The 24,566-nt window shown below is 50.5% G+C and overlaps 10 protein-coding genes across 10 annotated transcripts; 4 read left to right on the top strand and 6 right to left on the bottom strand.

The window, feature by feature from the left end:
• Positions 1–195: 195 nt before the first annotated feature.
• N7533_005137 (mitochondrial intermediate peptidase) lies at positions 196–2,583 on the bottom strand (the record flags this gene model as incomplete). The annotated part of the gene is made up of 1 exon (XM_057101787.1): positions 196–2,583. The coding sequence occupies one exon, from the start codon at positions 2,581–2,583 to the stop codon at positions 196–198; it is 2,388 nt and encodes a 795-aa protein (XP_056961417.1).
• A 238-nt stretch (positions 2,584–2,821) lies between these two features.
• On the top strand, positions 2,822–3,755 carry N7533_005136 (MICOS complex subunit MIC26/MIC27; the record flags this gene model as incomplete). Its single annotated transcript, XM_057101786.1, has 3 exons — positions 2,822–2,848; positions 2,928–3,017; positions 3,099–3,755. 3 exons carry the CDS (start codon positions 2,822–2,824, stop codon positions 3,753–3,755), a joined length of 774 nt encoding a protein of 257 aa, XP_056961416.1.
• Positions 3,756–4,039: 284 nt separating this feature from the next.
• Positions 4,040–5,231, bottom strand: N7533_005135 (uncharacterized protein; the record flags this gene model as incomplete). Its single annotated transcript, XM_057101785.1, has 3 exons — positions 4,040–4,852; positions 4,913–4,996; positions 5,058–5,231. The coding sequence occupies 3 exons, from the start codon at positions 5,229–5,231 to the stop codon at positions 4,040–4,042; spliced, it is 1,071 nt and encodes a 356-aa protein (XP_056961415.1).
• Positions 5,232–5,452: 221 nt separating this feature from the next.
• N7533_005134 (RNA methyltransferase) lies at positions 5,453–6,331 on the top strand (the record flags this gene model as incomplete). The annotated part of the gene is made up of 4 exons (XM_057101784.1): positions 5,453–5,529; positions 5,582–5,680; positions 5,736–6,028; positions 6,084–6,331. 4 exons carry the CDS (start codon positions 5,453–5,455, stop codon positions 6,329–6,331), a joined length of 717 nt encoding a protein of 238 aa, XP_056961414.1.
• A 570-nt stretch (positions 6,332–6,901) lies between these two features.
• Positions 6,902–10,246, top strand: N7533_005133 (DUF3591 domain-containing protein; the record flags this gene model as incomplete). Its single annotated transcript, XM_057101783.1, has 1 exon — positions 6,902–10,246. One exon carries the CDS (start codon positions 6,902–6,904, stop codon positions 10,244–10,246), a length of 3,345 nt encoding a protein of 1,114 aa, XP_056961413.1.
• Positions 10,247–10,911: 665 nt separating this feature from the next.
• N7533_005132 (uncharacterized protein) lies at positions 10,912–12,818 on the bottom strand (the record flags this gene model as incomplete). Its single annotated transcript, XM_057101782.1, has 3 exons — positions 10,912–11,682; positions 11,743–11,805; positions 11,856–12,818. The coding sequence occupies 3 exons, from the start codon at positions 12,816–12,818 to the stop codon at positions 10,912–10,914; spliced, it is 1,797 nt and encodes a 598-aa protein (XP_056961412.1).
• An 8-nt stretch (positions 12,819–12,826) lies between these two features.
• On the bottom strand, positions 12,827–14,031 carry N7533_005131 (uncharacterized protein; the record flags this gene model as incomplete). The annotated part of the gene is made up of 3 exons (XM_057101781.1): positions 12,827–13,164; positions 13,214–13,716; positions 13,784–14,031. The coding sequence occupies 3 exons, from the start codon at positions 14,029–14,031 to the stop codon at positions 12,827–12,829; spliced, it is 1,089 nt and encodes a 362-aa protein (XP_056961411.1).
• Positions 14,032–14,706: 675 nt separating this feature from the next.
• On the bottom strand, positions 14,707–16,253 carry N7533_005130 (uncharacterized protein; the record flags this gene model as incomplete). The annotated part of the gene is made up of 3 exons (XM_057101780.1): positions 14,707–15,597; positions 15,652–16,101; positions 16,167–16,253. 3 exons carry the CDS (start codon positions 16,251–16,253, stop codon positions 14,707–14,709), a joined length of 1,428 nt encoding a protein of 475 aa, XP_056961410.1.
• A 392-nt stretch (positions 16,254–16,645) lies between these two features.
• On the top strand, positions 16,646–20,171 carry N7533_005129 (putative DNA damage repair protein Mus42; the record flags this gene model as incomplete). Its single annotated transcript, XM_057101779.1, has 2 exons — positions 16,646–16,700; positions 16,762–20,171. The coding sequence occupies 2 exons, from the start codon at positions 16,646–16,648 to the stop codon at positions 20,169–20,171; spliced, it is 3,465 nt and encodes a 1,154-aa protein (XP_056961409.1).
• Positions 20,172–21,563: 1,392 nt separating this feature from the next.
• Positions 21,564–24,022, bottom strand: N7533_005128 (Zn(II)2Cys6 transcription factor; the record flags this gene model as incomplete). The annotated part of the gene is made up of 4 exons (XM_057101778.1): positions 21,564–21,608; positions 21,658–22,531; positions 22,598–23,032; positions 23,091–24,022. 4 exons carry the CDS (start codon positions 24,020–24,022, stop codon positions 21,564–21,566), a joined length of 2,286 nt encoding a protein of 761 aa, XP_056961408.1.
• Between the last annotated feature and the right edge of the window lie 544 nt (positions 24,023–24,566).

The raw sequence follows: 24,566 nt of genomic DNA, 5'->3' as shown, positions 1-24,566 counted from the left end.
GCAGTTTCTTTGAGTGATCTACAACGGGGTCGGCTTGGCCGAAAACCCCGTTCACGTACTAGGGAGGTTCAGGAATTTGTTCCGATATTTGACAGGGGTTTGGACCCAAACCGTCTGGAACGCCCCGGGTATTATTTCAACATACTTATTTATATATACACAGGATATCATCTTAATATTAGGGGGGTCGGGGCTTTAGCCGGACACACCATCACGGCCCAATCCCCAGCGACCGACCTCGCGCATAGCTTCATCACCACCTTCCACAAGACGGCCATTGGCATTCGAAGGGTTCTGTTCTCCTAGAACCCCTGCGACACACTCCCAGCCTGTACGGCCACCGCCCCAACGAAGAACTTCGTTTTTGTAGCGTTCACCGGCGGCCCGATCCACGGATGTCCGGCCGGACTGGAAGACATCCTGCCAGATCTTGTTGGCAATGGCGCGGTCGAAGATGTAGCTATAATAGGTGGCGCCATAGCCGTATAGATGACCAAAGAAGCCTTGCCACGAAGTCCGAGGTCCAACATCGTCCGGGTCGGGGAGGCTGGAGTATTGAGAGAACACCTTGTGGTAGATGTCAGTGGTATCAATGCCCTTGGTTGCGTCGCTCGAAGGAATCGAGTGGTAGGCTTGGTCGACGAGAGCCATAAGGATCTGTGCCTCGTTCTCAACAGCACCGTATATAGATCCGTGGGCAGTCCGATCCAACTCCATACTACGCATCATGTTCTCAGACAGAGGCTCACCAGTCTTCCAGTGACGCGCATACAGAGAAAGGACCTCGGGGGCAGTAGCAAAGCTCTCCATCAGCACTGATGGAAGCTCAGCGAAATCAGTTGCGCATCGAGTTCCAGAGATTGACTGGAGCGGTGTCTGGCCTAGGATCGAGTGGACGGCATGGCCCATCTCGTGGAATAAAGTGCGTACACTTTGTTCACTCAAGAGCGTGGGGCAGCCCGATCCATTCGCGACCGGCTCCTGGAAGTCACAAACGAGGGCAATCGTTGGCAGCTGGCGCAAGGTCTTGGTCTGGGGATCAACTGCCGTGGCCATGCCATCATTCGGGTGCGCGTTCTCATGCAGGGAAGCACATTCTGCAACTTCATCGGCGGATATTTCACGCGAGCACCGCAGGGTAAAATGAGCTGGATTTGGTAGTTTGCTAGCTCGAGTGAAAAGATCGCAGTAGATGACTGCGATGTGTTTCTCGGACTCGTCTACGACATCCAGTCGGCGGACATCCGGATGCCAAGTCTCGCCAGGAGCCGTCTCTTGGGGAATAAGGCGAACACCATAAAGACGGTCGAAGAGTCTAGAGAGACCTTGCATGACTGTTCCTAGCGAGAAAAACTCAGGAATGGCGCTCAATTCTCGTGAGCGGCGAAACTGGGAGTATTCCATCACACGCTTGTGGACATAGTATGCGTGGTCCCACGGCTTTAGGGCACTGCCTTTCATTTTCTGCAATTGAGAGAGTTCTTCACTGACAAGACCCTGGTTGCTTGAAATGAGGGACGTCAAAAAATTCGAAACCGCTTCGGGTGTTTTGGCCATCTTATCGCTCAGGGTCATGTCAGCGAAGCTATTAAAGCCAGAGATCTGAGCGAGTTCGGCTCGTTTTTTTAAAAGTTTCTCTAAGCGATGAACTTGGCGGGAGCTAGATGTCCGCGTTGCGAGATACACCTCTTTCCGCACGTCTTCGTCTCGTACGGATCGTAGAACAAGTCTAGGGACAACTCCCATCGTAGGCACGGGTGCCTTATTATTCCACTTTTTGATTTGCTGGATCACAATAGGATCCAGCCCTTGTAGGCTGTTGGCACCAAACGTCACCTGTGATCTTGCTGGCTCCGCTCCCCCAAAGAAGTCTGAGCCAACTTGGCTAACATCGTTGGAGAGGTTCACAAATCGCTGCCTTTCAGCTGGTGGCATATGAATTGCTGAATTCGTGAAATCCCTCATGAGAATCTTGGCGACGATGGCTTCTGCCTCTGTCCAGTGCGACGTCACTTCCGGGTTGTCAAGGGCCTTGCCCAATTGCTCATGGAGACCCGTTGTGGTGTTCAGCACATTCATATATTCGAACATGAGAGCGTACGCCTGCGTCGCTGCTTCTTGGATTCGTCGATCGGGGTGAATGGTTCGAATAAAGTCGGAAAGGTCGATCACACGGCAAAGGAGGTCGCTGAGTCGGTCCAGGTTACGTGCCAGTCCTCGGTATTCATCCAAAGTCGAGGCTTCCAGAACCTTGGCTACGATAGCCTGACATTTGTGCAACGATACGTGAGCAAAAGCTCTGAAGCCATCGGGGCTCGTCAAGTATTGGTTTTGAACTAAACCCGCCGGCTTGGACGACGTTGCGTTTCGTGCGCGCGAGAAGTCTTTCCAAAATGGCTGTGAGTCGAATACGCGGCGTAAAGCGTCGTCGTCGGCGTTCTTACTCGGCGAGCTATTGTCGACTGGGACATAATCTGGTTGTAATCGAGAAACAGGGGACGCGGCGCTTGCAAAGGTTCGGGAATGGTTGCGCAGGAGACATGTGCGGCATGTCCACGCCCGGCGCCCAACAGGGCGAAGCATGATGTAGATGGTTCAAATGGAAGAAATGCAAATAATAAATCCAAATTGCCAAAATGCCACCAGAACAACAAAGGAAATCGAGGTCAAAAGTCGAGATGTTGGAGAAAGAAGGAGAGCGCGCGGGCAATGACGGAGTTTTCTGGGTTCCGCCGAGCCGAAGAATTCCCGCTTCGACTTCAACCCGACTTTGCTTCATCCTCAACCCCGTCTACCTCACCTCACCTCCCCCACATTCAGGATGTCGTTCCGCCCGATGTTGCAGCAAGTATGTAGACTGGTCTCCAGTCGTCCCCGATGATCTCGCTTGCAATTGACTGGTCAATGTCGTGCTGACACGTTCCTAGCGGGCTGTGGCTCCGATCGCAGCCACCCTCCTCGCTGGAGGCATGGCTCTATACCCCAAGCAGACAGCTTTTGCGGAAGATGCTCGCGACGTGAGATACCCCATTTATCCCATCAGTCTACTTCGAATTCGAAATGAATATATCTGACATACGATGACTTGCCCGATGCAGCGGAAACCCATCTACGACGACATCCCATCTGATATTCCTGAGCTTTCCAAGCCCGCCGCGCCTGCACCTGCACCTGCACCTGTGGAACAGGCTTCCACCAAGGATATTTCCCTATCCTTGTTGCCCTCAACTCCCTCTTCGCCTACTCCGACAGATATCCTGACCGCCCAGGTCCGACAAGCCCGTCTCTTCCTCTACAACAACTCTCTCGCCGCAGAGAACGGCTTCAACAGCTTCCTATCCCGGGCCCTTCACATCGAAAATGCGTTCACCAACACTGTTGCCTCTCTCGCTCCCTCTGCTGAGTCTGGTGAGAACCTGACCCCGGGCGGTGTCTACGTTGTTGTGGCCGCCATGGCCGGCTCCATTGTGTCACGCAACCGCGGTATTCTCCTTCGCACCATGTCCCCTCTGGCCTTCGGCACCGTCGCTGCCTGGTCTCTCCTCCCCGTGACCATGCGCAACATCTCTGATCTGGCCTGGGAATATGAGAAGAAGTTCCCCGCTCTTGCGGATCAACACTTGGCTGCTCGCGAGCGGGCGGAGCGTATCTGGTACACTAGCATTGCGCACAGCCAGATGACCCGCCAGATTATGGAAGATAAGATTGGTGAAGGCCGTAAGAAGCTGGAGCAGTTGGTTAGCAAAGGTCACTAGAGGGTTGTTTTGATTTGATACTGTCAGCCCACGCGCGGCTTGCGGGGATTTCACTTTTTGCATATGTACGTTTAGAACTCGCAGATCCGACGATATAATCCGGACCAGTTCCCTTTGTCAACAGAAATCCATCTTGAAGTCTCTTATTTCATTGCTTCTGAAATGGCTCGCCTATAGGACTCCGTAGGGAGAAGTTTATTGTATTGTACTGTATTACAATTTGTATGACTCTTGAAGATTCATAGTTCTCGGCGTCAAAACCGACAGCAGTGCATATGATTCCATTACTCTTCTTGGGACGGACCAGGCTCCCCTTCCACAGCCTCGACTGTTGGAGGGGCTGTGGCACCAGCGCTCGGAGAAACGCCGGCCTTTGGCGGCGGAGGGAGAGGTGTTCCCTTACGGGACGATATGTAGTCTTGCTCCCGGCTCTTCTCTTCGCCTTCAGCAAAGTAGTCATCGAATGCCCTGTTAGGGGATGCAGAAGGCCGTGTCTTTCCACGGCGACTTGAGGATGATCTTGCCTCTGGAGGCGAAGTAACTGTTGTCTGTGCAGCGAGAGGGGGAGGTGATACGATATTGGCAGGGACCAAGAATTGCCCTGGTGCTCCAGCTCCTGGTCCAATACCACCAGCCTGTGGGAATGCTGTGGAGCTGCCATCTTCTCGGGTCTCAAAGACAAGCTCTCCGGGTCCCTCAACCTCTTCGCCTAGTCCAACAGGTAGTCGATGTAACGCACCAAAGCCCAACTCTGCACCAACAGCACCTTCGCCACCCCAGCCTCGAGTTGGAACTAGCTCCACCTCCCGGATCACATCAAACTCGCTGTTGTATACCCACAAAACCAGGGTGCGGTTGAGATGATCTTCCACCAGTTCCCCCAGGGCTGACTCTCCTCTTAATGTCCCACTTGGGGTTCCAATAATATAATCCGAATGGGGGAGAAGACCTGCTCGATATGCCGGACTTAAGGGTGAAGGGATTCCGAGTACATGCCAAATGTTTTGGGTGGAGTTGAGAGGGGCTAGCTGTAAAGCGACGCCGAGGGACGGGTTTGTAGCTGGAACTGGAATGGTGACCGTATGAGTCCGTTGGCCCTGTGTAACAATTCGTTAATATTGTTGATTCCTTTGAATCGTCAAGCATGTTTGCAGTACCTTCGCACTCCAGACCTCCAGCGTCACACTTGAACCGGCGCAATTGCGAACCTCTGTCGCAAAGAGGTTTGGGTCAGGATCCTCCTACATACAATACATTAGCGATCATGATTCAAGTCTTTCAGGAATAACGTCGTCTCCATACAATCGCATGGCCATTAATGCCCACAATGAAATCAAACCATGGCTCCAAAGGTATCTCCTTGTCTTTATTGCGGAGTACTTGAAAACCAAAGGCGTTGTCGCTAGGCCCAGCCCGGGATTGTTGTGAAGGCTCGCCATCAAGTCGGCCGATAAACCGATTAAGTGCGCCAAACATTATGTCGAATAGCCACTGAGCCGATTTGAAAGAAAATGCGGGGAATAGTTGAGGCTGGAGTGGACGAAGCTTGGAGTTCGCGAGCTGGCCAAATACTAGTGCAAACATTGCAAACATTTTATAGGCCGCGCGCGTTATCGGTTATCGGGGGCGATTTATCTTGATGGGATCGACCATGGGATCCCATCCCACCCCATTCTCTTGCAGCTGAATACAAAGCCATGGCCGACGAAGAGGAGGCACCTCCTGAGGTGCATCATTACAGTGAACTGCAAGAAGTACCGTGGGATATCCAAAAGTAAGAATCCTGGAAACTTCCCCACCTGGAACATCATTGACTTATAATTCAGTTACTGGTCTCAGCGTTACCGCATCTTCTCAAAGTATGACGAAGGAGTTTGGCTGACAGATGATGCCTGGTTTGGAGTTACTCCAGAGCCCGTTGCTAAGTGAGTAGCTTCCTGTCCTGCCAATTCACTCTACATCAAACTAATCAGTCCATAGCCAAATCGCGGCACATATCGCAGAGGGGGCACCTGCAGACCGCAGCATCTTGATTGATGCATTTGCTGGTGCTGGAGGAAATACGATCGCATTCGCTAAAACAGGGAAGTGGAAGCGAGTTTATGCAATCGAAAAGAATCCTGCTGTCCTACAATGTGCCAAGCATAATGCGAAGATCTATGGGGTAGACAAACAGATCACTTTCTTCGAAGGGGACTGCTTTCAGATCTTGAAAAACCAGCTCAAAGACCTGGCCCCATACAGTGTTATCTTTGCAAGTCCTCCATGGGGTGGTATGTTTCAACGATCTTGCTATTCACGTCTATTGCTGACCCTTGAGTGATATAGGACCGGGATATCGCTCTGACGAGGTTTTCAACCTGAAGACGATGGAGCCATACTCACTGGAGACTCTTTACAAAGAATACTCTGCTTTCAGTGAACACATGGCTTTGTATCTACCCAGGACTTCGGATGTAAAGCAGCTAGCGAAATTCGCACAGGGCGACCGCAAGGCGGCAGTGATACACTACTGCATGGAAGGTCACAGTAAAGCGCTGTGCATATACTACGGTGGATTCAGCGTACAATCATAATTTTCTTTCTTGTTTGCCCGATATCCAAATTTATTAAGTCTTTTCACGGTTGATTCTAAATACCTTTCGCTTAGCGCCTGACTAGAGTATGATAACTGTATGAGACTTCACCCTCATGCCACCTTTTATCACTACATTTTCTTCATTTACATTTCTAATAATTGTAAATATATCACCTTCTCATTGGCCCATCGAAATTTCATCCTCTGGCTCGAATGTTAGGCGTTTTTGAATCCCCACTGTGAAGCTGATTACCCGATAGGGTTAGCGCCCAGGCGCGCGGCTTTTTGGCCGCGGTGCCGCGCCTGAACCCAGTTATCCTCATCCTTCACTTCTCCCCCCTCCTCGCCTTCCACTCGTCGAGACCGTTACGCCAACCGCGTGTCTCATCCGGCTTGGTTGACAGATAGCATCCGCCCCCCGATGTGTGCATCATAAACCCAAAACTCTGCCTGCCTGGCTACCTGTCGCCCTACATCCATCGATCGTTGCACTGAGACGCCTCGCCCGTGTCCTTGCAATATCTCGACCTTTCCTCACTCACGGTGTGAGTTCTGTTAGAATCCAGATATGCCTCACGCCACTCAAAATGAACCCTCCGGGGAGCCGGATGATGCCGATTTCGACAATGTGATGCGACAGCTGAATAACTACGAAAGTGGCCCGCAACTTGACTTCTTGTCGCGAGACCTCGATGTTGGCGAGAAGGCAGACGATGCTGTTGACTACGAAGACTTTGACGACGATGAACTTCCTGAGGATGAGACACCCGCTGCGCCTCAACATCCCTCAACGAACGATGCGGACGAGGATCCTTTTGCGAACCTTGGCGAGGAGGATGCTGATCTTTTCGGAGGTGGAGATGACATATTCGGAGAACAGGAGGCTGCAGACACACAGGGACAGGATGACAATCTCGATGATCTTTTCGGCGATGAGCCTATGTCCCCTGCTGCTGATCAGGCGGATCACACGCAGGGTCTCTTCGAGGATGAAGAGCCATCGGTGACCAATCAACCCGTTGAACTGCCTCCCATTCCACCTGCTCCGGAGCCCGAGCCCCAGCAGATGGCGATTGATGATGAGGATGAGGATTTTGAGGATGATGCCAGTGTCCTGTCAGAAGATATGGACCCAGCTACCCTACGCGCTTGGAAGCTACAGCAGGAACTGTTTGCGATGTCATCGATAATGGGGCCTGAAACCCTCCCGGCGCCACCAGAGAATCATGAAGAGCTTCTCCGCTCGTTGTTCCCGAGCTTTGACCGCAGCGCTCTCCCGCGCTGGTTAGAGCTCATTCCCCATAAAAAGGCAATTTTCCTTGGAAAACAACCATTGAAAGTTCCGAAACCAGTCCTTCCAACCAAGGTCAATATCGAACTAGCTCCGGATCAGGAGCGCGTCTTCCGAACTGGTCAAGCTACTAAGCGTGGTCTTGATCATGAGTCCATGGGTATCGTGATGATCACCGAGGCCACACAGGAGGAAGAGGAATCAAAGGAAGATATCGAATTAGCAGATATGGATGTGGATGAGGTGCTTCCTGGTGGGTTTACCATGCAAGATCTTCGCACTATTTGCGCAGATTGGGATGTGAAGGACCAAGACCTTTCTGGGGTAGAAAAAGAAAAGCAACTGCCAAAGAAGCCCGTGGCTGATATGCTCGACGACGAGGAGGATTGGTTGTTTGATGCAGACCATCCTTCGAAGAAACGCAAGACTGGACCAACCCCCATGGATGTCATTGCCTTGTCACACCGCGACATTCCGCTACTGGACGACCCCGAGCAAGCACTTTCGCAGATCGCAAAGAGGGTCACCATCGATATGAATGACCCTAATATTCTTGTCGAAGAGCTTAGGCCCGATTCCGTCGTCCAAAAACCAAAACATGCTGTTCCTCGTAATGGAGAGGAGGTGGATTTGAATACAACTCGCCGTCTGACTCAGCGATACAATATCTCGAACGACCAGGCCTACGACATGCTAAAGCAAAATCATCAAAACAAGATCCGAAGCACGCTCGGCAATGTGACCTTAGAGCATGCTCTTCCAGCCTTGCGATTGCAATGGCCCTACTACAAAACGGAGCTAGCGAAGACTGAATCCCGATCGTTCCATCGGCCTGCTATGGTCTTCCGACAGGGTCAAACTTCGTGGTTCAAAAATCCCACACATGTGAAACGAAAGCATTATAAGGGTAAAGACCCCAAGGCCCTCTTCGAGTCAACAAAGTCCCTGTCTATGGCAGATAACTCCAGCATCCTGCTTGTGGAGTACTCCGAGGAAGCCCCGATGGCTCTCTCCAACTTTGGCATGTGCAATCGGTTCATTAACTACTATCGACGGAAGAACCCAGACGATCCGACACGTCCAAGGGCAGACATTGGAGAAACTGCTGTTTTGCTACCTCAAGACAAGAGTCCATTCTCCATCTTTGGACATGTGGATCCAGGTGAAATCACTCCAGCAATTTCAAATTCGATGTATAGAGCACCGCTTTTCCCACATCAGGCCAAGTCCAACGACTTCCTGGTAATTCGCAACTCTACTGGCTCTGGTGGCAGCAATTTCTTCCTTCGCAATATCGAAAATTTCTATGTTGCTGGACAGCAGTTTCCTTCCGTTGATATTCCCGGTCCCCACTCCCGCAAAGTCACCACTGTTGCCAAGAATCGTATGAAAATGCTTGTCTACCGACTTCTGAAAAAGAGTGCCGACTCCCGACTGTCAATTAGTGACGTGACAGCACATATCCCCGGCACCACCGACATGCAGAACAGGCAGAAGGTCAAGGACTTCCTGCAGCATGACAAGGACACCAAATACTGGAAACCTCTGGATTCCACCCTCCCAGACCAAGACACCATACGAGCATGGGTTCAACCTGAAGATGTTTGTCTTTTGGAATCTATGCAAGTTGGCCAGCAGCATCTCCACGATACTGGCTTTGGTAACGATGCAGATAACGGCAATGATAACGACGATGACGAAGAAGGCGAGAGTTTTGAGCAACAAATGGCACCTTGGAAAGCTAGTCGCAATTTCCTGCTAGCATCTCAAGGCAAAGCGATGCTGAAACTTCACGGCGAAGGTGATCCCACTGCTCGCGGCGAGGGCTTTAGTTTCATCAAGACATCAATGAAGGGTGGTTTCAAAGCCATCGGTGAAAGTGTTGAGGACAAGTTGGACGCACAACGGTTGAAAGAGCTCGGCGGTCACAGTTACAACGTTGCACGCCAGCAAAAGTCCTATGAGACTTCTATTCGCCGAATTTGGGATTCCCAAAAAGCCAGTCTCTCTTCCACTGTTGAGCATTCCGATCAAGAGAGCGATGTCGATCAAGAAGAGGAAGAAGACTTCAATAAGCCAACGCCACGATCCGAAGCACCCACTCCAGCCCCTTATCATCACAACGATGAGACAACTAGTCAGTTCAGTAGGATGAGCTTCGCTACCCAACGAGGCAAGGTTCTACGGATCACTCGTCAAATCAAGGCCGACAATGGTGAAATTGTGGAGAGAGAACAGATCGTCCGAGACCCGCGCGTCATCAAACAATACATTCAACACCGCCACCGCAGCGAAGCCCTCACCACCAAGCTGGAATCCCTCAAGCCAACAGGAGATGCCGAGGTTGATGCCCGCAACCGCAAGTTGATTGAAAATGAACTGAGCCGACTCAACCGCAATAAGGAGCGCCGCTTTGCTCGAGAGAAGCAAAAGGGCATTTCTCGCTCTGGCGACTCCTCGGCGGACGGAAAACCCGCCGGCACCCAGCGCAAGTGCGCCAATTGTGGACAAGTCGGACACATCAAAACCAATAAGAAACTTTGTCCTCTGCTTAACGGCACCATGAAGCCCGAGGATCGAGTCACTGACTCGGCCTTTTCCATGAGCGCGCCTGTTCTCTGAGGCCGCTCTATCTTTCTACTATACTTTCACCTCCTCTTTCTTCAATATTCAATATGATACCCCTCCCTATCTTGAACGCCGGGTTGATATTTTGCGCTTTTCTGGAATTTGCAGTTTTTATTTCTTTTCTCTTTCTTGGCCTAACGATGATGCAGCCAAATCTCAAGGATAGAAATTGGCGTTGGAAAATCTTTTTAATGCGTATGCATGGCATGGGACTTTGCTTTTTTTTTCCCGCCAGCTTAGACTGGCATTCATCCATGGATGGTGTAGTGAATCACCGTCGTTCGTGCTATTTGGTGTTTCTTTTCCCACATGTACAGTATGGCCTCGGCGTGCACCGTTGCAGCAATTTATCAAACTGTGATACCAGAACTCACATTTTCCAATTACTATTCGAAGTTCAACATAGATGGCCCTCCGACGGTCTGGATCTACAGGAAGCGACCGGCAAGGCCATGATTAGTTGATATTTTGCTATTAATATACAGGAGCGAGAGAAAGGACCGGACTGGGGGGGAAACCATGATGGGCTTCGTAGAGTATAGCAAGTGCCTTAAAGATATAGAGCCGGTATGAATGAATACAACAATTCAGGATAAGGAAACACCAAAACGCAGAAAGTCGATAGAAAAAGCTGCAACCAAAAATTCCCAAAACTCATCTCAAACCTCCATATAAACCCCGTAGAGGTCTTCCATTAACTGCCCCCTCCCAACCCTCTGACGGCCACGATCTAGGCTAAGGGCGAGTGCCGGACCCATCGGTCGTCGATAAGTGTACCCCAAAAAGACAGACCTCTTGCGAATTTCCAGGGCTGCCTTGCCTACTCCCTTGTCTCGCAGTATCTTGTCTCGGGGTCGTTTTCTCTCCCTCTTCTTCTTAGTCGCCGGCGCCTTTTGAGAGTCGACATTTGCAGGAGTGATAGCGTCAACATCAGGTAACGGCTGATCAAGCAACGGGTGAATTTGGCGGGATGAGGATGCATGCATCAGCGAAATGTTCGGTTTGTCATCAGACCTTTCATCGGACTCTTGATTATCGCTGTCTCCTACAAATTCTTCGGCATTTCCACTGGATTTCCAATCTTCAAAATATCGGGTGTCTTCCCAGTTCTTGACGCGGGGGGTCATTGGCGGTTGAGTCAAATGAAGTTGATTCCATTGGATTCCTCTGAAGAATGGGTGGGCTTTGATCTCCACGGCGTCATTCGGGAACACATAGTAGCTGTTGATGTGTTGATAGCGAGGGCCCATCGAGTACAAGAAATTAGAGGTGACAGGCCGGCCGATCAAGATGTCATTAACGTGGTATCTCGGGGAAGATAGTCGAAACTCGCGCTCCTGGAGGATTCGACTGATGAGATCGATTGCATCTTGTGATACTATCTTGTCGGTAGATTTTTCCCTGGGGAATTTCAAGCTTTTTGAGTGGTGCTAAGGTGCCGGATGTTAGAAAACGCAAGGCAAGAATTGTCTGGGGCTGTTGAGACTTACAAGGATTTTCACCTTAGTGTCGTGACGATTGTCACAGGCGAATGGCGTGTACCCATAAAAACACTACAGATCACTCAGTACGTCACTCGTTGCTGGGCAAATTTTCCACTTACCTCGTATATAATAACTCCCAGGCTCCACCAGTCACATCGCCCATCATACATTTCACCTCGGATGACCTCTGGAGCCATGTACTGACTTGTTCCTACTATACTCTTCGCGAACCTCCGTCTCTCTTTGCTATTACGCCACTCCAACAAATTTGTTGGTGGCGGGCGGTATCTGGAAGGATCCTCCAGACCATGAAGCCTTGGATCAGGAGAAGCATCCGCATTCTCTGCAATCTGAGACTGGTCTTCTTTGTCGCCTTTGATGGTGACCCCGAGCCTTTCCAGAAGAGAGTAGCGCTGATTATGGTAGTAAATTTGGTCATGAGACCAGTGTCCGTTGAAAGCCAGGCCAAAGTCAGAAATCTTCAAGTGACCGGAGGCAGAAATGAGGAAGTTGTCTGGTTTGATATCACGGTGAATCCAACAGAGTCGGTGAGCTTCTTCAATGCACAAGATCATTTCTGCGACGTAAAATCTGGTCCATTCTTCACGAAGAATGTCTTTGCGGATCAACAGCCCAAGAAAGTCTCCGCCGACCATGAAATCCATGACAAGGTAAAGGTTGGCGTTGTCTTGAAAGCTGCTTATCAACGGAACCACCCATTGGGACCTTTCCGACGCAACAAGGAAATCTCGCTCAGCTCGGATGTGGCCCTCCTGGGAATTACTGATCATTTCGCGCTTTCTGATCACCTTCATTGCGTATACCTCTTTCTTCTCTCCTGTCATCACCTTCCGCCGTCCATTTCTGGATCCATCTGCTGTGGATCTCAATACTCCAATGGATCGAGGTCTAGGGTTGGACAAACTTCTCTCTGGTCTCAATGTATCCTCTACCTCGTGATCGCTCTGAGTGTTGTCTTTTTCACGCACAAGACGCACCACACCAAAGCTACCTCTGCCCAGTATCTTGACGGTCTCGTAGCCAGCGATCGAAGTCGTATCCTCAACTCGGGTGCTTTTCATCTTCGTTTTCAGGTTTCGACATTGGCGTAGATATCCGTTCTCCTGGAGAAGCCAGTTTTTTCTGGTCTCAGCCTGGGCCTCGGGGAAAGTTGAAACGCATACATGTGCTGCTCTAGTTCATGCTGACGGTGCACCCTTGGGTCAGCATTCTGAAAGATAGAGTTGAAATAAAGCTCCAAACATATCTTGGCCGCCGAGGTAGATTCAACGGTCAAGATGGATGGTGCGAATATTGGTGATCTGCTTCCCGCGATAGTGTTGAGATCTGGAGCACAATCAGGCGAATACAGTCCTCCCGACGTCACAGTATATTTTTCCGATGAAGCGGACTTCTCTTCAGAAGTCACTGGAGTCGGCGGGGTTGCAACTCCGACAAGGGGGGGATTCGTTGCTACTCGGAGCCGTGGAGGGGTCTGAACTGTCATCGGCGCCATCGCCTTGCTTGTCCGGGCTGCTCGTTGTTGCAAACTCTTGGAAAGGAATACTTGGTCTCGATCTCAAGTGGGCACGACGAATGACCGTTGGGTGGCCAAATGGGTGGGAGAGTCGTTGGGAAACCCTGTCAACTAGCGTGGAGCTTGGAGTGCTTGCTTGTCCGCTACCAATGGGGAAACAACCGGAATTTTCGTTGGCGAAGGGGTTCTGCGAGCTGCATTCGCCGTTTCCTATACCAGTCTCCACGGTGGATACATGGCAGTCTGCGAGAATCTCAGCAGGGTTGCCGATAGCGGGTGTAGCTGGCGGGTGGACATCGATTGAACGAGCGGCAATGGGCGATTCACTTTCGGGGGAGCCATCGCTAGTCAAAGAAATAGGGCTACCTCTCTCCGCAACTTCGGATGAGGGAGTCTGGTCTCCTTCAGGGCTTGAAATATCTCCGCAGGATCCAAATCCGGCACTCGTCTTGTTACCTGTGAGAAGTAGTTAGTCTCCACGCCAGAGGAAGTCTATCGATAGTTAATCACTGGCCGTTGGAAGACCCTCCCAGTCCAAATAAGAATAGGATCTTTGATCCACTCTGAGTCAAGCGGACCTTCAGACGATCTCGATTTCTGCGGGGGTGAATGATGGGATCGGACGCAGGAGAGTCTGACACTGCTGAGCCAGTAGGGGACGGATCGAATCGGTTGCTAAAAGGAACGACTTTGGCTGGGATCCAGAGGCCGAAGACACTGCGTCGTTTTCGTAGCTTCTTATATCGTGGGTTAGTCATGTCGTATATACTGAAGAAAGCAATCCAAAAGGGAAGGGCATGTGTATAGAGGGATGTGTGCTTTCACGACATGTTGATAAACAAAAGGAAAGAATGTGACTCGGTTATAATCAAGAAAGGAGGGGATGGTTGAATATGGTGGAAGATGTTCGAGAAATACCTAGGGGAGTAGACAATTTGAACCATTCCAAATTGAGAAGGGCGCGGAAGGAAACCGCGGAATGGGATGCATTTCATCCAAGGCAGGCACGGCGTTGAGTTTAGGTTAGGTCTACCATGGTACTGGGAGTGACGTGTATACATAGTGTACACAATGCATACATAGTAGTGTACACAGTCTACATAGTCTACATGGTGTATTACTACATAGTATCCTAGGTATCCTAGAACGGGTTGAAGGTTGAGATAAAGAGAAGAAATATAAGAAAGCCGATAGGCAAAATAGATTCAGATACACATGAACGGGTACAAATTACAACAAACAAATCAGGCACTTTTTCCATGCAGGGGAGATAATCTCCTCGTGATCGTCTCGGTCTCCTCAAGAGAGTGAGAGTCAGCAAAATAAAAGAAACAAGCCGGATATCACGGGAAATCATGCAATCAAACCGGAGCCACAAATAACACCCTGGGAAACAATGGTAGAAGACTCAGGACACAACATCAGCAATTAATTTACTTGATCTCCAGCAGCTTAACGTCGAAGATGAGCTTGGAGTTGCCGGGAATACCGGGGAGAGCCTTCTTGCCGTAGGCGAGCTGGGGAGGGATGGTGATGCGACGCTCACCACCGGGGGCCATGCCGGCGACACCAATGTCCCAACCCTTGATGACCTCGCCCTTTCCGAGCTTGAAGGAGAAAGGCTTGCCCTTCTTGTTGGAGTCGAAGACCTTGCCATCCTCGAGCTTTCCGATATAACGCATAGCGACGGTGTTGCCGCTCTTGGCAGCAACACCCTTGCCAAGCTTCTTGTCATCGATCTTGACACCGCGAATCTCCTTCACACCAAGGGTGCCGGTGGGCTTGTCACCGGAGGGGGTAGGACCCTGCTCGAGGTTCTTGGCGAACTGGACCTTCTTGTCGGTCTTGGCCTCCTTCTTAGCCTCCTTGGGTTCAACGGCGGCGGCGGCGCCGTCGTTCTTCTTGAGCTTCTTCTGCTGGGCCTTCTCCTCGGCCTTAGTGGCCTTGCCCTTGGCGGTCTTGGCCATCAGGTCATCGAGGCTCTCCTCTTCAGCAGCACGCTTGTTCTTGCCCTTGGCCTTGGCCTCAACCAGCTTGGGGGCCTCCTCCTCGCTGTCAACCTCGGTGATGCGGGGGTCTTCCATATCATCCAGGTCGTCGCTGTCGTCGCCGTCAAGAGCCATGATGTCATCCATGTCGAGCTCATCCTCGTCGGGAGACAGGTCGTACTCATCATCCTCATCCTCATCACCATCGAAGTCAGGACGTCCCTCGTCGAGGCCGATGACGTAGTTACCGGTGATGTAGACGGTGTGGTTACCGGTAACCTTGAAGAAGACAGGCTCGCCCTCGCAGACAGTGATGTCAAGGGGTTGTTGCCAGTTCTATAGATGAGTTAGAAATTTTGCCATCGCCAAAGGAAAAAAATCAATGCTTACCTTCTCGGGGCTCAGTGTGCAGAGAACGTTCTCGTCAAGGTCCAGACCCTCGTCAGACTCATCATCAGACTCATCATCATCGATAGCGGGACCCTTGCCCTTGATAAGCTTGGAGATAGCAGCCTTCAGGTCGAAGTCACCATCGTCAGACTCATCATCTTCGTCATCCTCCTCCATAGCCTCAGCCAGCTCCTTCTGGATGGCAGCCTGCTTCAGCTTACGAGCCTTCTCCTTGTCGCTAGGGCCACCGTTAACCTCCTCGTCATCGGAGTCCTCCTCCTCATCATCCTCCTCATCACTGTAGTCCTCATCATCCTCACCGAAGTCTTGTTCAAGACCGGGAGGAGGGCGAACAATCTTCAGAGTCGCGCGAGAGGGCGTACCAGCCTCGTTATCGGAATCAAACTCGGGGGCCTCATCAGGGTCGATGGCGGCCATGCTCACACGGAACTAAAAGATAAAACAAAGAGTCAATGGCAAAATTCGGTCGAGTACCAGCAAGATCTTGTACTCACCGATGCGGCGGCATTGGGCACGGCGGCAACCAATTGACCGGGGGCAACCCGGAGGGCATAGACGGCGACAGGCTGCACGGCAGACATTATGAGATGAATCAAGAGAGATGAATGCAGATAGTAAACAGGGAAGAGAGATAGGGAAAAGAATGAGCCACTAGAAAAAAAACGGGCGTGGATGGGGAAGAGAAAAAGATCGAAGATTGACCGACCCAAAGCAGCGATGGCAGATCCGCTGGAGCTCTTTTTTTTAGTTTTTTTTTTCCTGCCATTTTTCAGTCCGCCTCTTTCAAACCAGCCAATGATATCTATTAAAATGATCTCACCGCCAAATGATTTGCCTCCGTTCACCGTGAGGTCTACCGCTTGCACGTGCCTTGCATTTTCTGCCGAAGACGCGTGATGTCGCCCGCCCGCGCTATCGACCATAAATGTCTCATTGAACCATTTAGTGGTCATGGTAGTCTTTCTGGCCCAGTATGGGCTCTCGTCATGATGCCTCATCTAATGCGGTGCGGAAGCGGATCGAGAATCGTATGTTATACCCACTACTTCTAGCCGGCTAAGACCTACCGTCTAATACAACCTCATATAGATGACTTCAGCAATGAGACCGGCGAGGAGTATGAAGCCTCCAGCTTCGGCGGCTTTTCTGATTATATGCGCCGAAAGAAGATCAAACTTCAGAATTTAGACGCAGAAATCCGATCGACATCCGGTGACTGTCCACCTATCTTCCGCGGAGTCGTTGCACATGTTAATGGCTACACCCAACCCTCCCTCCAAGATCTCCACCGTCTAATTGTCAGTCATGGCGGTGGCTTCCTGCAATACCTAGATAGTAAGACCATTGCTACGCATATAATCGCCAGCTCGTTGACCCCGAAGAAACGAGAAGAGTTTCGACGGTACCGCATCGTGAAACCTGCTTGGGTAACCGACAGCATTGAGGCTGGCCGTTTACTTCCTTGGGATAAATATCGTGTGGTAGACGAGGGCCATGCTCAAAAAATCTTAAATTTCGGTGATAGTCGATTTGGCATTCAGACTAACACCCCCCAGTCGAGCTATAAAGATCAATCCAGAAGGAGCTGGTACAACACACAATTACAGTCGATGGGTTCAGCTGGGATGTCAGAAACTCCACCTAAGCCACCACGGCCATCTCCAAAGCTCCCAAGTCAGTCCTCACAGTCCGACTATGGCGATTTCCCAAGCTTCACTGCTCCCGACGATGACAACCCCAGTTCTCCCGCCAAGGAGCTACAAGATTCAACCACCACGCCTGAGAAACCGATGGCTATAGACACCCCTGATGATACACCCCGGACTGCTCCTGAAAGACAACAGCAAGTTTTGGAGTCATCTGCGGCGGCGAACAAACACAGTCCTTCATTGGGCCCCCAGATGACCTCCGAGGAATATAACGCACAGCTCCTCACCGACCCTCGAATGCGAAATTCAAGCTTTGCCAATCCTGATTTCATCCAACAATATTATCGAGAGTCTAGACTTCATCATCTGTCAACCTGGAAAGCTGAGTTAAAATCCCAGCTTCAAGCAGCAACCAGGGAGAAAGCACAATCGCAACCTCCTCCAAAAAAAGCTGCACCTGGATCAAGACGATATATCCTTCATGTTGATTTTGATTCATTCTTTGCCGCAGTTTCGATCCTCAAACGACCAGATCTTAGAGAGAAGCCGGTAGCCATTGCACATGGTTCGGGTCCTGGTTCTGAGATCGCTAGCTGCAATTATGTCGCGCGGGGTCACGGTGTGAGAAACGGCATGTGGATGAAAGGCGCTCTGCAAGCGTGCCCTGAACTTCAGGTTTTGCCTTACGACTTTCCCGCATACGAGGATGCGAGTCGCAAGTTCTACAGCTCGGTCCTTGCTATTGATGGCATTGTTCAAAGCGTGAGCATCGACGAAGCCCTCATTGATATTACAAATCAATGTTTGGAGGCAGGGGGCTCGAACAATCAGGACATATCAGAAGAGTCTATCGATCGTGAGCATGCATCAGCGGACGTAATTGCTCAAAACTTGCGGGATTCGGTCAAGGAAAAGACAGAATGCGCTGTTTCAGTTGGAATCGGAGGCAACATTTTATTAGCCAAAGTGGCGCTGAGAAAAGCAAAGCCGGCAGGACAATTCCATCTAAAGCCGGATGCCGTCCTAGACTTTATTGGAGAACTGACCATAAGAGATCTTCCGGGCTTTGGATCTAGCCTTGGAAGTAAGATGGAGGAGCTTGGGGTTAAACTTGTCAAGGATGTTCGCGACATTCCTAGGGAGAGATTGGTCTCCAGTTTAGGGCAAAAGACCGGACTGAAGATATGGGAATATGCTCGGGGTATCGACATGGCCGAGGTCGGCAACGAGGTACAGCGAAAATCAGTTTCAGCTGAGGTCAATTGGGGCATCCGATTCGTCAACCAGGAACAGGCGGAGGATTTCGTCAGTTCTCTTTGCAAAGAACTTCACGGCAGACTTGTTGAAAATCTGGTCAGGGGCAAACAACTTACGCTAAAGGTCATGCGGAGATCAATGGATGCCCCCCTCGAGTCCACAAAACACCTTGGCCACGGCAAGTGTGATACGTTCAACAAAAGCGTCGTCATTGGCGTGGCCACCAATGCGTCCGACATTCTAGGCAAACAGGCCATCTCCATGTTGCGAAGCTTCAACTTCTCCCCGGGGGATCTTAGAGGCCTAGGCGTGCAAATGACCAAACTAGAGCCGATCAAGGCTGGGCCCACTACGAACCTTGAAAGTAGCCAGCGACAGCTCAATTTCCAGACATCCCCAGTGCGCAAGAAGCCAGTGGTGAATGCGGACCCTGATGAATTGGACAGTCCCCAGAAGGGTGATTCTGCCAGGATCCAGGTCGATCCAGTCCTCAGCAACAGTGCGCATAAACCAATGAACATGTCAGGGTCTCAATTCATCATGCCCACGCAGGCAGATCCTCAGATTCTCTCAGAACTACCTGGTGATATCAGATCAAGGCTTGTGGCACAGGCAAAACCCCGACAAGACTCACGCTCTGGGTCTCCATGTCCAGCTTCCCGTTCGCGAGAGACTGTCAATACCGATCTGCCTCCTCAGTCCCAGTTGGATCCAGAGATTTTGGCTGCATTGCCCGATGATGTTCGAAATGAAGTCCTGGGTTACTACAGTGTACCACCCACTACATCCACCCCCCTGGTACCACCTCCACTACCAGCGGCATCTATACCACGACCCGCATCTGCTGGTGGACTCAAACTAAGAAGGCCAACATCCCCGCCTAAGAAGAGGCGTGGTCGACCTCCGAAATCCGCGTCAGCTGTCAACAGCCATTTAAGGCAGTCAAGCTTTGCATTACCCCGAGCGGTAGCTGTTACAGCATCAACAAGTCAAACAACATCTCGGCAGCCTTCTCCTGCTGTCCAAGAACAGCCCGAAGCCTCAGCCGAATTTCTCGCCGCACTTCCTGAAGACATCCGACGAGAAATTCTCGAGGAACAGAAGCGAGCACAAATGGCCCAGATTCCCCATGTCTCCGCTGCGGCGTCAGCCAGGCCTCCCTCCCAACCACAAGCACCGGCCGCCCCCGCCCCTGTTCAAGTTGAGAAGGTGTTGCATCTACCTCCTCTTCCCGAACGACCAGTCTTCACATCGCAGCGTCTATCTGCTTTGCCAGATCTGCGAGATGCAGTCGGGGCATGGCATTCGGCCTTTGCAACCGATGGGCCCTACGAGGAAGATGCCCAGGCCTTATGCACGTACCTACGGTGCGTCATTGCCGAGGAAAAGGATATCGACAAGGCTGTTTCTGTAGTACGCTGGCTGATGTGGCTCGTTGGCGAGCATGCCTCTCCGGGAGATTTGGTTGAGAAACAACCCCCTCGCTCTGCACAGAGCGATGTCTTGACTTGGGCCGATGCAATTCACGTAATGCAGGGTTCTTTACAGCGGGCTCTGGGTGAGAGAGGGTTGCCACCTGTGGAATTTGAATAGTTGTTTTGTAAATTTATATAGCACCATGACTTTATACTATGATGCAACGAGTGATGAATGTCTATTTGTGAGAATTATCGTCTAATACTTATCTTCAGGGCTCCAAGGCTCCAGGGCTCCAGGGCTCCAGGGCTACCTACTAGGTACTCCAACCTACTACTCTACTACTGGTAGACATACTTTAAAAAGTCCGAGCCCTGCAGGGCTTAAGTAAATTTTCTAAATAAGGGTGCGGGGTGAAACATCCTAGCGTCGATCTTGCAAGTACTACCTAGGTGGCTTTGAGGGTTATCTACTATGTAGGTACTATTAGTACTAACTAGTAGTAGTACTAGTACAACTTGAACTTGACATAACCCTCCGAGTCAGTAAACGACTCGTCATGATCTAAAGAAATTGGAAGGACCTCGGAAAGTTCTAATATACTAGTACTAGTGAATATCCATGAATACATACCTAGTAGGTACACCTGGGCAGGTACAACCCTAGATCCAAATCTTGAAAGGGTACAAAGTACCAGTATAAACTTGAACAGGAATCTTCAACTTCCAAGGTTGAAGTTGGAAATTTTGGAATGCTGAACCCACTTTTGCGAGCCATTTCCACTCTACAGGATGTCTAACCTTGGGAACTAGCAGTCTGAATATCTAGAATTCTTTGAACGTTGGAATATATGCCAATTTAACTGGAAAGCACAAATTCGACGATAATCAAAGCTGACTGTACCATGGCAGATAGATATCATTTATTCTGCTTCAAGAAGCCTAAACCCGGGCTTTACTTCATACAATTGGGCTTGTGGTTTAGTGGTATAATACTCCCTTAGCATGGGAGTGGTCCGGGGTTCGATTCCCCGCGAGTCCATTTTTTGCATTTTTCATGCTTTTCACCATCAAATCCTGATACCTGGATCTTTTTTTTCTCATTTAATTAATTACATCAATTCGTTGTGGGTGTGAGAATAAACAAAAGCACTCCTTGCCCACACTCCAAATTTCCGACCCACGACCCCGAAAAAATTCCCAGGACCTGATGGATTTCGATGGGTGGTAAAAAACTTGAAAGCTTCCAATTCAAATGCCCTCTACTAGTAATAGCTGCCTGGTATGGGCTTCAACGAAATTATTTGCCGAGTTGGCAGTCCCAGACCCCGACAGCCCTGTATTAAGGTTCGAAGTGGTGATAATCAACATCCATCAGGTGGATTCACAGTACTCCAAGGTTTCATTGCGAAAAAAGAACTTCAGACTTCAGGTCCAGCCAACGAAAGTATATAGATTCAATGGGTATCTTAGTGTGTACAAAGGGTTAAATGTTGAACGTCCCTAAAGCTCCGTGGGTTGTGACGGAACCCCCCGAGCCAGCATCCAGCATCTAGAACATAAACTCTCACTAAAAGTTAAAGGTAGAGGGGTCATTGGGGAGACTTGACAAAGCCTAGGTATCGTTAGCAAATGCGATGTAGTTGGATGCCAGGCTGTCCTACCCATGAATCAAGATTGGCCCACCATACCGAGCCATCTAAGTTCTCAAAAAGACCAGTGTCGTCAAATGGGACTCCCAGCTCGGAAGGCTGCAGCATCCCTGACATAGGGGCAAAATCCACCACTTGCGTGTTGAAGGAATCATCCCCATCCCCGCTGTTAGGGGTGAGCGCCGCCTGTTCTGGTAGGTGATCATCTGCCGCATCGTTTCTTGCCAAGCTAGCCTGGTCGTTTGATCCTAGCTGTCGGTGAACTTCCCGCCTGAGCTCCTCAAGAATAATACTGTAGCGTCGACTTGGGCAATTCTTCCGAGTGGCCTCGGCAAGATGCTGCTGACAAGTCTCAGCGAGTAAGAATAGCGAATGCAACTTATTAACGTCTGTCGGGCTTCCGGCCGAAGGGCTCGGAGCTAGGGACTGGCGGTGTTGCTGAATAATATGGATGTATACTACTAAAATGGCGCAGAAGCACACATAGTGTGTAAACCAGAATGATTGGATGAATAGCGTTTGATGCGCTAGCTCATCGACGAGGGTCATGACATGTTCTGCGGCCTCGATGCATTTGTGCACATGAGCACTGACAAGTGGATGCGGGTCCCTTGGCCGACGGCCGAGGTCAGTAAAATCATCCAGGAGGAATGAGCGAGTGACGTGAATCATGGCGTGGGAATAAGCTAGTTGAAGAACTTGGCTTTGCCGACAGAGGGGTGGAATTAAGCTCGAGGGTCGGACACTGTTGAAAAGAGGTGGTACAGTCTCCTTCCACCTTTCCAATTCGGAGGTGAGACGAACGGCTGTTTCCAGTGGCGAGTCACGCGAGTGAGGCTTTATGCTATAAAGCCGCCGAGAGATCTCGCCCAAGATGCGGCCGAGTCTATACAAAGTACCAGGGGTCAGTTCGCAAAGAAAGATCAAGCAAAAAAATCAAACCGTGACTAACCGATAATGAAGCACAGACGCAATCATCATACTGTCCGGGGATCCTGTGCGTCGAGCTGGATCTTCCTCCAAAAGATCATCGTCATTCATCTCATCCGGCAGCTCTTGGTCAATGTCTTCGTCATGAAGCAGTCGCGGCCGACCAAACATTATGCTAAGGTATTGGTCCAGAACATAGACGCTCCAAAATATGCGTTTCCTAATCTCCAATTCATAGCAGGAACCGCCCTTCTTAGAAGGGTTGCCGGCACGTTTTCTATGCAAGCCCAGTGCCGTAACCACCTGTAAAGCCGTGCCAAACGAGTACCAACACTCATTAGCTCGTGATGATGAGAGTAGATACAGGCATTGGATCAGCCGTGCCTGTATTGTCTCCAATCGAGGTGGACCGGATTCCAAAGAGGAGATGTATTTTGACGCTGCGAACCAACACTCGCTATGTGAATGGTTAGTAGATGTTTGAATCTGTATGTATCGTGATCAGAATTGCGAACCTGAGACTTTGCCCATCTTCTTGGATTTCGGAAGCATTGTTAACCGTACCGACAGCAAATATCATAAGTACGATCGCAGTTCTCGCCACCATGTTGCCTGTCGGCAGATTAGTCACCGAAGGGCGGTTCTCATACACCTGCTTGACCCATTTCTCCACGCTACCCCTGTGTAAGAAGCGGTAAGTTACCATGGAAAAGTCAAAGTAGATTGCCACTAGCTCCATGGCATTTTCGTAAGATGGCAAGGAAAAATGTATATCTTGAGGCTGGGAGTAAGGTTTGTCCCCAAACATGAAGACGGCAGTGTTCTTGGAGGACTCATTCTGCAGGTCATTGGGAATCTGCGTTTCATCCTGATGCAGGCGACTCCAAACGCGGTTGATAAACGACACGCCAGACGCTGGGCCTAGGTAGTTACCCTCAAAGTCGGTCGAGCCGGGCTCTGGCGAGTTGCGTCGCGACACAGTGTGGCGAAGTGCATGTTGGCTGCTGACAGTGTCTCTAGCCGTCGCAGTGCCAAATCTTGTGCTGTCGCCGAGAAGCGAGTCGCTAGATAGATGACCTCCTGTCTCAGAGAGTCGACGTCTGGAGGATTTTTCTGGCGATGGAGTTGCAGTCCCAGTCGCAGTCCCAGGCAGTGGATCAGGTGGGAGACCTCTCGAGTAGGCTGCGTCGTATCGGCATGGAAGTGATAGTCGGGTGCATCTTGTGCAAGGTAGGGTTCCGGTGCATCGAGTCTTTTTCACTTTACACGAGTCACAGGCCCGGGTGATCTTCTGCCGACCCGCACCATTCTTATTTGATAGTGAGCCGGAGGCTTTCCTTTTCCGACCGGGGGTATGCGCCTCTGCAGTGTCGACTACATTGTCGAGCATTCCAGGCCCAGAATCCTGCTGCGGGGGAATCCGGGCGACTATACTATTTGCGGCCATGTCGAGATCGCCACTAGGTAAAAATTGCCAAGAGATACATGGGGTGTTTGCATTTGGGCCAGAAATCCAGTACTAGGAAGCGAGGGCGAAGGAGAAGAATCCGGGGGAAGTGGGAAAAAGGAAGAGTGGACCTCAGAGACTCTCGGCTGTTCGCCTCGGGTCGTGCGGCGCGGGGCTCTCCACCCCCGGATTTATACCAAGGTTATTAAACATGAACATAACTAGCCGTTGGCCAAGAGCGTGAGATGGACCGAGGCAGACCAGGAGATTCAATCTCACAAAAAGTCATTGCAACCTGCATCTCGAGAACAGGTCACTCGAAGGATCAACACTGCAGCGGCGAGGTGGGATGGCGGCCAGTAACCGAGCTAAGGTGCCACTGCATTTAATGTGAGACTAGTCGAGACACTCTGGTTCTTTGGAGTAAACTTAAAAAAGATAAAACAATGCGTGTGTCTTTTCAATATTGAATACTTAGTTAATTGGAGGGAATTTCAAAAGAAAAAGAAAAGAAAGGGAAGTTGGGGAGATGTAAATGAATGCG

Source organism: Penicillium manginii, assembly GCF_028828005.1.
Source record: "Penicillium manginii strain IBT 31320 chromosome Unknown utg000004l:1.0-7231830.0:1.0-7236170.0, whole genome shotgun sequence".
NCBI lineage: Eukaryota > Fungi > Ascomycota > Eurotiomycetes > Eurotiales > Aspergillaceae > Penicillium > Penicillium manginii.
Note: the sequence above shows the minus strand (reverse complement) of the source record. Positions and strands in the feature narration are given on the sequence as shown.